The sequence below is a fragment of the Choloepus didactylus genome, chromosome 17, assembly GCF_015220235.1.
Source record: "Choloepus didactylus isolate mChoDid1 chromosome 17, mChoDid1.pri, whole genome shotgun sequence".
Taxonomy (NCBI): Eukaryota; Metazoa; Chordata; class Mammalia; order Pilosa; family Megalonychidae; genus Choloepus; species Choloepus didactylus.
This window is the reverse complement of record NC_051323.1, coordinates 75,186,644-75,198,697: the sequence shown is the minus strand read 5'-3', so window position 1 is coordinate 75,198,697 and position 12,054 is coordinate 75,186,644. Positions and strand designations below refer to the sequence as shown.

General features: G+C 55.7%; 1 protein-coding gene across 1 annotated transcript in view; it reads right to left on the bottom strand.

The window, feature by feature from the left end:
- Positions 1 to 12,054, bottom strand: part of FAM178B (family with sequence similarity 178 member B) — a 100,147-nt gene that overhangs the window by 26,467 nt on the left and 61,626 nt on the right. Inside the window, 6 exon segments of the mRNA XM_037806640.1 lie at positions 1,491 to 1,588; positions 1,773 to 1,949; positions 2,205 to 2,298; positions 4,187 to 4,207; positions 5,751 to 5,755; positions 11,428 to 11,519. Of these exon segments, the coding sequence (XP_037662568.1) occupies positions 1,491 to 1,588; positions 1,773 to 1,949; positions 2,205 to 2,298; positions 4,187 to 4,207; positions 5,751 to 5,755; positions 11,428 to 11,519 (487 nt within the window).

The window sequence follows — 12,054 nt, the reverse complement described above, 5'->3', positions numbered from 1 at the left end:
GTATATATATAAGTGAGATAAACAACCCCGAATAATGTGGCCTGGTCAGAGCAAATGGGACACGGGGGCTGGGTGACCGTGCCCGGGTGGCCCCGCAGGTGCCGGCTTGGCAAGGCTGAGGGGGGTGCGGGGAGACGACGAAACGAAAGCAGGAGGGGAGGAATTAAAGGGTCGCAGCCGAGGTTTGTGTGCTCACGGAGCCGACCTGGAGAGGCGGCCTAAACCAGGATTTGGGGGTTAGGGAGGGGAGGGTGGCTGTCCCAGAGCGCTGCGCTCCTGCCCTGGGGAAGGGACCTCCAGCTGCCCGGGTCTTTCCCAGGTTGAGGGAACATCTCTCCCAGGGGAGAGAGCTTGAGCCCCCACCCCCCGCCCCCCAGGACGACCGTACCTGACGTGGACTCATCCGTCAACAAGCGGGGACCCCAACGGGCCCTCGGGACGGGGGCCAAAGGGGGCCGCAAAGGCTGGGGGTGGGGGGCCCTCCCGGAGGGCCTGGGGGGCTGGAGGACAGTGGGGAGGGCCCAGGGACGAGAGGGATGGGGGTCGCCTGAGGGAGGGGCCCCTGAGGGGGGAGGAGGAGCCCATCTCCTAAGGCCAGAGAGTTGCTTTGTTCACTTCCTTCATTCAGAGGATCCAAGGAGTGTTCTAGAAGGGGGGAGGGGGGCACAGGGGTGACCCCGACAAGGTTCCTGAGGGAACAAATGAGTAGGAAAACGTCCCACAGTGACAGGAGCAGAGCAGAAAAGGGACAGGACGAAGCCAGAGGGCTTGGGCAGGGGAGGTGGGGGGTTCTGGGGAGACAGATTCTGCAGAAACCTGAGTTACAAGGAGCCCCAGCGGAGGCCTGGGGAGGGGAGAGAGGAGGGCGGGAAGCTGATTACAGCAGGCAATTGTTTTGCTAATAAGAGTGTGTTAAGAAAATTAGGCTTTTTCCATTTGTAAAGAACTCACAAGTGAATTTTATTTTTAGCTCCTTCCCCTGGGATTTAGGAATGGGATGGAGGTTTGGGGTGGAGGCTGGGGAGCGTTCCGGGTTCCTTCAGGCCCAGCCCCATGGCGGGAGGCAAGTCAGAGGGGGGATGCGTGTGTGTGTGTGTGTGTGTGTGTGTGTGTGTGTGTGAGAAGGGGGATGTGTGTCAGAGGCAGGAGGCGTGTGTGTGTCAGAAGGGGGAGGCGTGTCAGAGGGGGGAGGCATGTGTGTGTGGTGTGTCAGAAGGGGGAGGTGGTGTGGTGTGTGTGTGGTGTGTCAGAAGGGGGATGTGTGTCAGAGAGGGGAGGCGTGTGTGTGTGGTGTGTCAGAAGGGGGATGCGTGTCAGAGAGGGAGGTGGTGTGTGTGGTGTGTGTGGTGTGTCGGAAGGGGGATGCGTGTCAGAGGGGAGGCGTGTGTGGTGTGTCGGAAGGGGGATGCGTGTCAGAGGGGAGGCGTGTGTGGTGTGTCGGAAGGGGGATGCGTGTCAGAGAGGGAGGCAGGGGCCGGGAGGGGACGCACCTGCCCCGGTGGGTCACGTCTGGGAAGAACTGCACCAGCGCCAGCAGGTTGTGGTGGTGGTCCGACACCCAGCTCAGGGCGCAGCACAGGGGCTGGAGCTGTGGAAAAGGGGCACCCTGAGGGGGCTGTGGGCAGAAGTGCCTTCCAGGCCCACCTGCCCCCCAGCCTGCCGACCCCTGCCAGGGCCTGCCGGGGCGACTGCAGTCCCCAAGACGAAGCTGTGCGAGGGGCACTCGGGACCTCCGAGATGGGGCAAAGGGCTGGGGCTGGGGGCGCCCATACCTTCCCCGGCCACTCCCGGACGTTCTCCAGCAGCAGGAGCAGGAGCTGCTGGAGGTCGGTCTTGGGCAGCAGGCGCAGCCCCGTGTCCAGGCCGGCCCGGCAGAACAGCTCCATCAGGCCCAGGAGGCTCTGGTCGCTGTAGGCCTCCGGCCGGGCCAGGACGCACAGGCTCAGGAACTGGGAGGAAACAGAGAGCTGGGGTGGGGGCCAGGGCGGCAGGAGGGGGGCAGGAGGCCTCCGAGGGAGGGGTCGGAGCTGAGAAAAACAAGCAGCCAGGCCTGAGGTCAAGGGGTGCTGGGGGCCCCGGGCCTGGGGTCCGTCTGCACACCGGCTCCGGCACGGTGGGAATGGAGGGTCCGGCTCATGCTCATGGACTGAAAGTGGAGTGGAGGGGAACACAAGCCCAGCAGTGTGAGGGGCCGACCCTCTCACCTTGCAGATGTAGCTAAGGCTGGCGTCCAAGGCAGGCTCCTGAGGGGCGCCCGGCTGCCCGCTGCAGTGCTCGCTAGCTCCATTTTCAAGCACGCTAAAGATAAAGCAGAGACAAAGTAACAAACCCACTGGACAGACAGCAAAGAAATAACCGAGGGCACACCTGGGGGAAGCGAAGCAGAGCAGGGGGCCCCCACACACTCAAGGGCAGGGGACCCTCTGATGACCCCCTTCAACCGGGACGCCACTGCCCCTGTGCTGGTTATTCACTGCCGCGTAACAAATCACCCCACAGCATGGCCGCCTCCAACAAATGACATTTATTTATTATCTCTGGCAGTTTCGGGGGACAAGAACCCAGGGGCAGCTCAGCTGGGGGTCCTGGCTCAGGCCTCCGGGGAGGAGGACCTACTCCCCCGCTCGCTCACATGGGGTGGGCAGGCCTTGGTCCCTCGGTGCCCGGGCCTCTCCTCTGCCAGCGACCCCGGAGGGAAGGATGGTGCCCAGGGCAGCCCCACAGCCTCTTACACCCTCCTGGGGGTGACACTTGCCACTCCTGCCCATGTTTACTGGTCGCACCGCCAGCCATGACCAGGTGTGGGCGGGGGCTTGACGAGGGCATGCAGCCTGGAGGCAGGGGTCTCGGGTGGGGGGGGGGGGGTCCCAGAACCAGCCATTCCGGTGAGGCCTGGGACTTAGAAACAAGAAGGACACCTCCCAGCATCCCCCCAAGGGGGAGACTTCCTGGAATGAATTCTGTCTTTGTCCTTGTGATGACTCTGCCTGCCCCGACCGGTTCACCATGGTGGTACTTACGTCAGGGTTCGTTTCTAAAGTTTGCAAGAAATGCAGCAATCAGAGTAAAAACAATCCTTGCAGCCCCCTCCTCCTGAGGAATCCCATCGGAGCTACCCCACCGTCTACTGATAAGTTCACATGGGCAGTTTTCCCCCAGTGAGGAGACAGGTCTGAGATCTGGCTGCACATCGGGGTTTTATTTTTTAAATCCTCTTTCAAGACCAGAGTCCGCCCAGGGTGCAGGACGCTCACGCCTAAGAGGCGCCGGTGGGCAGCACAGTCCCGCCACCCCTTCCCCATTTTTCCCAGCACGGGCTCGCTGGGCACAGTTACCCTCCCTCTGGCTCGCGGTGTGCAGCTGACTTCGAGGGAGGTAAGCGAGTGGGTGCCAGGGTGCCCTGTGCTGCCCCAGCCGCGCCTCCACCCGTCATCCAGCTGACTCAGCTCTCGTTAAATGAAAACGCTGACGATGACAACCACACAGCCGACAACGCGAGCCTCCCGGGGGGTCCCACGGGCTGCCGCGGCGTCTCTGCTGATTTACTTCTTGGCCCTGGAGCTGCTTCCCCGAGGATGAGAGGTTTGTCCCCTGGGCTCCAGAGGGGCTGGTGTCCACAAACTGAAGTTGGGCCTGGATTCGGCCGTTCTTCCTAACTTCAGCCTGTACTGGGGCCAGAGGAGGGCGCAGCTGGATCTGCCCGCCCGGGCCACCCGGGGCCTGGGCCAGTGTGGACCGAGCTGGGTGTGCACCTGCCAGGGAGGGTGCACCAGGCACGGAAGCCGGAGTGGGGAGGGGTCCGTTTCCCGGAGGGTGCAGGCAGCCAGAGTCGTCTTCGCCAGTTCACTGAAGAGACGGGTTCTCAGACAGATGGGAGCTCCGGGGGCGGCGGAACGCAAGCTGGCCGGGGAGGGGCCGTGCGAGCGTGACAAGGGAAGCAGTGCTGAGCCGGTGGCCTCCCTGTGGGCCGCTCTCCATGGGCTGGCCTCCCGCCGGTGGTGAACTGGGTCCCTGAGTCCCTGCCTCTGCCAGGGACCCCTGAGATGGCGCCCATGGCTGCTATTCCGAGACTCACGTTGGCAGAGGCCTGAGACGCCCCCTGTGCTCCCAGCGGGAGGTGCTCAGCATCGGCTCCCCGCAGCCCTCCCGGCCCAGCAGGTGAAGGGCTTGCCGATGGCTCCTCCACTTGCCTCCTGACCAAAGAGGCCTCGTCCATCGCGCCCCCCCACCCGGGCCACCGTCCAGGAGCTCTGCACGTATGGAGTACTCTCAAAAGGGGCACGTGGCTGGCCCATACCTGTTTCTGTTGTTTCCCCCAAGGGCTGAAAAAAACAATAAAGCTACCAGCTAGACACCGCTCCTACATTGTCAGAGAGGAGACGGCAAGTGCACCCTCCGAGCACTGGTGCTGGCCTTGCCCAGAGCCAAAGAGCAGGTCACTGCAGCCCTGAAGGTGCCCACGGCCAGCGGACCCTGCCACACTGGCTCCTCCTGCCAAACCCAACCAGGCCGTCGGCTTGGCTCCGTGCAGACAAGGTCAGGGCAAGAGAGAGGAACTGAGGCGGAGCTAACGGAAGAGGAGAGGGGCAAGCTTCACCTGGATCGGAGCCCAGGCCCGAGACGGCCAGCTACCCACCCCGGCTGGACAGGGTGCCCCGTCAGTGGGTCAGCTGCCATTTGTCCACACGTCCAGCCTCTGCCCGGGTGCCTGACCAGGTCTTCGGCTGGGCTCTGTGGTCAGGGAGAGACTGCAGGGGGGCGGCCGGCCCTGTGAGGACCCCCCTGCCTGACAAGACGCCCTCAGTGCAGGGGACGGGCACAGCAGGCCCCTCTCCCCGTGCTGCCCCTCAGCCTCCAGGCTCTGCCCTCCGTGCCAGTGCCCTCCCACGCTCTCCCTTCCCTCCTGGCCGCTGAGCAGAGCCACGCCGGTCTCCACAGTGTGGACGCAGCTGGTCCGCTCCGTGCAGCCAGGAGGGCCGCCTCGGAGAGGGAATCCTGATGCACTGGGAAGAAGGTGGTCACGATGGCGGTGGGTTTTAAGGAAGAGCTGCGATTACAAACAAACGGCGAGGGAGCCAGGGAGCCCTCACTTCCAGCCTTGGTCGTGACGAGGCTCTGAGGGTGCCCCAAGGAGCCTTGGGAGCATCCGTTCTCCCAGGGGAGCCCCAGATGGGGACGTCCCTGTAGGACGACAGAGAAGGCAGAAGTGCCCAGCGTGGAACGAGCGGGCACGGGCTGAGCGCTGAGCCTGTCGGGATGAAGGGCGAGGAGCACGGGGTGGGGCAGGCGCCGAGTTTCTCTTGTGGCCATGGAGGATGTTGTGCCTTAGCGGGGAGATGCCAGAACCTTCCTGAACATCCCGGAGGGCTCGCCCTCCATCCCCACGAAACCCAGAACTACCCCCGGAACAGCAGCAAGCCAGAACCCGAGACGCCTGGGGGTCGCCTCCCCACCCCTGGGGGGTCCAGCACCTGCTTTTCTGCTGGAAGCAGAAGAGGCCGGGTTCAGCAGAAACCCTCCTTGAGGCTCGGCGGGTGGTCCCAGCCCCTCTCCCAGCCCCTCTGTAGCTGTGCCCCCCTGGGGGGAGCCACCCACGCAGCTGTCAGCCAGGGTTCTCCTGGGACATGGTGTCAAGAGCCAGCCAAGGTGGGGGCCCCCAGGAAAGGGGGGAGGGGTTTCAGAAACAGCAGGACCGGGAAGGGGCAGCTGGGCCCTGGTGGCACGCGGGCTCCCCCTGGGATGGCACAGACCCCACCTTCCACGCATGGTAAGCGGCAAGTCTGCAAGCGGAGGTTTGTGTTGCAAAGTATTCAAGATGACACATTTAAAGGGCCGCCCAGTGCCCACCTGTTGCCTCCTGAGACAGAAAATTTGTCCTGCAGGCCAAAGAGCAGAAGGCTACCAAATCCTGGGAGAACCTAGAAGGGCTGGGGGTGGTTCTTTACAGAGCGTGGCGTGAACCAGGTGGTTATGAGTCTCCGGGGCCACCCCCACTTTCCAACTTGACAAACGATGCTCATCAGAGCTCAAAAGAACAGTGGCCCTTTTGCACAAAAGGACAAATATGGTGTGTTAGTCAGGGTTCTCTAGGGAAACAGAATCAAGAAGAGATATCTGTAAATATAAGATTTTATAAAAGCATCTCACGCAACTGCAGGGATACCCAAGTCCAAATTCCATAGGGCAGGCAGCGAACCGGCAATTCCAATGAAGGTGTTTGATGAACTCCTCAAGAAACACTTCACTGGTCAGCTGAAGAAGTGAAGGTCCTCTGTCTTTGTTGTTTAAAAGTCTTCAGCTGATTGGATTAAATCCAGCTGACTGCATTCTCTCATTGTGGAAGACACACCCTTTGTTGATGTAATCAGTCACAGCTGCAGTCAACTGACTGATTTAATAAACCAGCTTTCTGGTTTATTAACTATCCACAAATGTCCTTGCAGTAACAGGCCAGTGCTTGCTTGGCCATACACGTGGACACCATAATCTGGCCAAGGTGACACATGAACGAACCATCACAGTCCACCCCTTGTCAACTTGGCAGTTATACACATCACCTAAAACCATACTTTAAGTAGAGAACAATAACAGACATATATTTTGCCTAACAATACTCAGCTGTCCTGCATACAACCAGAAACACACTAAATCTCTCCAGAATAGGGTGCAAGTCCTTGGGAGACATTAGCTCTTAAACTTGATTTCCTTTAACTTAAATACTGCAAAATGAACAATATAGCTTATGTCACACGATAAGGGGATAAGACAGAGAAGAAAATAAAGATATTTGCTTTACAGACATAACAAAACAAGGAGGAAATATTCATGTCGTCATAGTCCTTGTTTCTGTAACTGGTCACATGGCCATAGTTCTACTTATCACGACCTTCTTCCACTACCCATTCCATGTTCCCTTTACCCTAGGCAAGCACTTCAGCTGGCTGTGGTTCCTTGCCTGGTGGGGTGACCAAAACCTTCATTCCTGAAGTTTCCTGGCCATTGGTAGTCCTGCCTGGATTGGGTTGCTGCAGTTTTCCATTGACTTTAATCACAGGGCATCGTAGTACCCTAAGGGGTCTCCTGTATTCCAGGAAGACACTTCTTTACCTCCCTTGTGTAGTTGCAGTGCCATTTCCCCTTGATAGGATCAATCACCCCAGCCAATACAGTAATCCCCTTCCTTGCCTCTTGATTCAGAGGCATGAGAGAAGCCCAAAGTGGCCAGGTGGCAGTTTTAACTTTCAGTTCAATGGAATTATTGTTGTGTTTCCTGTTGGGAGCACTCCTCCTTTTGGAACAAAGACTTGTAGACCAGCAGAGCTTAAGGTTGCAGAAACAGAAAGCAAAAACTTTCCTAGTGGATCACTTGGCTTCCACTTGGCCTTTCCCGCCATAATAGCCCCACTGCACGAGTCAAGGAGCCAATGTGAGAATTCTGCCAGTTGCTCAAGATGTCTATTTCAATCATGCATTCTGCAACTGGGGAAATAACCACAGAATGGGGACCCACTGGACCCACTGTGAGATGGACCTGAACTAAAACTCCAATCATCACCTGACCTCCATAAGCCCCAACTCTGACTGGTGGACCAGAGTAACGTTTTTGGCATCCTGGAATTAATGTCACTTCTGAGCCAGTGTCTAATAACCCACAAGATATCTGATCATTTCCTTTTCCCCAATGCCCAGTTACCCTGGTAAAAGGCTGTAGGTCCCCCTGGGGAAGATTAACAGTATAAATTTTTGGCAGAGTAACAGGGTCCTTCCCTAAGGGTACCTGGCCTTCCCCTCATTCAAGGGGCTCTGGATCTGTGAATTGTCTCAAGTCTGGGAATTGATTAAGGGGCTGTGACTCTCTGTTTCTGTTCACCTGACCTAGAATTCTTCCGCATATACAGATCAAACAAGAATTTAGTAGACTGACCATCTATTTTACTAATAGGTACTCTGTGATCTACTAGCCAAAGCCATAAGTCTCTGCAAGTTAGGTTACTTTGACTGCTGCCTTGGGCCTGTTTTCCATTATGGTAGCCACACCCACCTTGACTTTGGCAATTAAGTGCTGCCATGTGGCTTTTACCCACTTGCGATCTGATTATCCCCATTGTGTTTAAGGATTCCAGCTCAAGGACAGCAGTTCCCACAGTAATATCTGACCTACAGAGAAGGGCGACTACAGAGCTCTTCAGGGATGATGGAGCTAGTCTCACAAATGTATTCATCATGATCCTGGTGAAAGGTGTGTCCTCTGGACATTCCAGGGGTGTGTGAGATCTTCCATGATAAATCCACCCTAACATTTCAATCTGTCTGAGTCTCTGAATCCCCTCCTCTATATTGTACCAGCAGTTCTGGCATTTCAACCTCTGGTAATGCCGGCCACCATTTGACCCGTGTTTCAGCCAAACACCCAAACAGACTGTTAAAGCCTTTCTAACCCCTCAAGCTACAACAGAGAATGCAGAATCTCTGCCTAGTGGGTCCATATCAGTAAATTCAACCTGATTCGACTTTATCTTCCTTCCACCGTTATCCCACACCCTTAATATCAATTCCCACACATATTCCCCTGGTTTCTGTCTGTATAAGTTGGAAAACTCATGCAGTTCTTTTGGAGTATAGCGTACTTCCTCATGGGTCACACTTTGTACCTCACCCTTCGGGGCCTGTTGGGATTTTAGTTATAGGTCTTGAGGCAAGGACTGGTGGTGGGGGTGGGTCATGAAAAGAGTTAGAAGTATCCCTCAAGCCATTTGCCTCAGGACATTCCATTGCAGTTTCATCTCATGAAACAGGATTAATCTCTCCAGACAGAGGAGTGAGGGCTGCTTCCTCAGGGGAGGTGATTACAGGTTTAGCAGGCCCTGAAGGGCTAATCTCTTTAGGTGGAGGCTGGATGGCAGGCTCCTCGAGGCAGACTGGAGGTCAGGAAGCTGTTTCCTCAAAGCAGGCTGGAGGTTGGGTAGCTGTCTCTTTAGGGTAGACTAGAGGTTGGGGGCAGGGGACTGTTTCCTCAGCACAGATCACTACAGGTATATCTAACATAGACTCAGCAGAATCCAGGGTTCCAATGTCCTCACTGCCACTATTATCAATCCATATGTCCCCATCCCAAGTTTCAGGATCCCATTCTTTTCCAATCAATGCCTTTACTTTAAAGCAGACACCCTGAGAGGTTGAGATTTTAGTTTACGTTCTAAATCTGCTACCTGCACAATGAGACTCTGGGTTTGGTTTTCAGAAAGCTCGTCTGCGGCCACAGAAAATAAGATTTTCATTCAAGGCACAATAGAAACCTTTACATGTGTCATATGGTGCTTTAGTTTAAATTTGAAGCCTTTAGCTTGTCCCTTTCTCTTATAACTTTATCCAGCATATCTAAGAGCAAACCGCCAACATCATTATACTCAACTCTGCAGAACCTGTTAAGGTGTCAAAAACTCTGTCACCCAGAGCCTTGCTTCGTACAAGAGTTTGATTAGGTGAATTAAATGGTGATACTTTGTGTATCTCCATTTCCAACTCACGCCATGGACTATCAGTGCCATTTTGATTAGTGGAAATGGAGTCATTAACACCTCTGAATCTAATCAGAGTAGAAAACCCATTTTAAGCCCATTTTAAGATTCTGTTTCTCAAGAACCACTCCCAGTACCAAGCTGTATTAGTTAGGGTTCTCTAGGGAAACAGAATCACAAGAGATATTTGTAAATATAAGATTTTATAGAAGTGTCTCATGCAACTGTGGGAATACACAGTCCAAATTCCGTAGGGCAGGCAGTGAACTGGCAACTCTGATGAAGGTGTTTGATGAACTCCTCAGGAAATGCTTCACTGGCTAGTCAAAGCAGAAGTTAAGGTCCTCTATCTTTATCACTTAAAAGTCTTCAACTGATTGTATTAAATCCAACTGATTGGATTCTCTCATTGTAGAAGACATGCCCTTCGTTGACATCATCAGTCACTAGCTGCAGCCAATTGACTGATGACCTAATGAACCAGCCTTCTGGTTTATTAACCAGCCACAAATGTCCTTGCAGTAATGGTTAGGCCAGTGCTTGCTTGACCAGACACCTGGGCACCATCATCTGGCCAGGTTGACACATGAACCTAACTTTTACATACAGCATCATCTCACTTCTATGAAACAGCTAGAACATGCAAATTCAGACAGACAGAATACAGGGTACTGGGCATGGGGTGGGGGGTGGAGGGTTACTGCTTAAGGGGTTAGGGTCTCTGTCTGGGGTGACGGAAGCTTTGGGTGCTGGGGGAGCTCAATGCTGTGAACGTAATGAACACCACTGAATTGTATACTCAAAAGTGGTGAAAAAGGGATACGTTATGCTATCTACATGTTACCACAGTTTTAAAAAAACACAAAATAAAAGGCAAAACTAGTAAATGCCGTCAAAAGTATAAAAAGAAAGTAGGCCTTGTGAGCCCCCCAGGCCCCACTAGCCCACCCTGACTCCCACTTACTTTTGTTTTTCTGAGTCTAATTCTTTCCCCGCTCATCCCAGCTGATGAGTCCAGCTCTGTGTCGGTCAGGGAAGGGGAAGTGGCTTCTTATACCTGATATGGAACTCTGAGGGGAGGGAGAGGGGCACCCGTGTGGAGTATTTATAGCTGAAGCCGAGCGTGGATTGTTTGGTTTGGCAGACAACCAGCAAACCCAGCCGTGGAATGGGGCCTGAGGAAAGCCCAGCGTGGCCTGCACAGCCACAGCCACCAGTTGGGCCAGGGTCCCCGGCCCCTCCTGGCAGGACTGGGGGCTCCTGTAAAACCCCCTGTCCAGGCTTCTAAACACCCTGCTACATCTCAGAGAAGTCTCAACAAAGAGTTTGGATGTGCTATAATTTGTGGACCAGCTCCCTTTCCCAGCCTGGCCTGGTCACACTGTGGGGCCCTGGGGCTGGGGGGCAGGGCCCCTGCTTCTGCACACAGCATCCTTCTCTCTACCACGAAACCCAGACACAAAACAGAGAACTGTGGAAATCATATGTAAAAATGCATCTTGCTGTTCTTAAGTTTAAGTTGGGAAAGGGACCAAATGAGGGGCTTGGAGATGGACCAAAATGACCAGAACAGATCCTGGAAAATACCAGGCTGAGAGGCCTGGGTTTCACTGAGGAGGAGAGGCAACAACGGCTCTGAAGAAGTAAGTGGCAGAGAGGGGTGTCAGCCAAAGCACCCCTGGTTTCTTTGGTCCTCCCGAGGTTGGCTTCGCGGTGACACCAACCCGCGGGGGCTGTAAGGCTCCGATTCACAGGCAGAGCGTCTCAGGAAGGTCAGCTGTCCACTTGGATTGTCATCGGCACACCAGATCCCAGTTGGCTGAGCCTGGGTTCAGTTGGCCTCGGCATGATGAGAAGATTCAGCTGGGCAGGGGAGGACTCACCTGGCTTCGTGCTGAGGGGTCCGCACGGGGTACGGAGCCGGGCTCTGGGCTCCCAGGCTGTGAAACGCCTCGACAACCTCTTGCACCGTGGGGCACCACAGAGGCGTGACCTCTTTATCTGTCGGGCAAAGGAAAGTTGTGGTTAGAACTGGGGAGGAGAGGACCCACCCCCACCATGGGGGGCCGCTGGGCCTGGGTCACCAGTGCTGGGGCTCCCTGGCACCTCCCGGAGGGTCTCTTATCCGTCTCTGAGGCAAAGCTATGCTGATGTGCAACGGCCCTGGGCCTGGCTGCCAGCCTGACGGTCCAGGGGAGGCGGCCACCCGAGCTGCCTGGAGCTGAGTGAGATGACGCACCTGGAGGCAGAGGCCCCGACACTGCAGGACCTCGAAGTTGGCCGTTGCAGCCCCAGGCTGACCTTACAAAGGGCTGAGGCCAGTGTTGCGCCGCTGTCCACCGCTGGCTTACCGAGCCCCTCACGGCCACATCTGGGTGACCCCAGTCCACCATCCTGGCTGGGAGCACACCCTGTCTCCCTTCTACAGCCTGGGAAGTGTCTTCTCATTGAGCGCACAAAACATGAAAAGTAATCTGACCATTTCAATCAAGAAGACAGACCTTAGGAAACTCAGGGATTTGGCTTCTGGCAGACT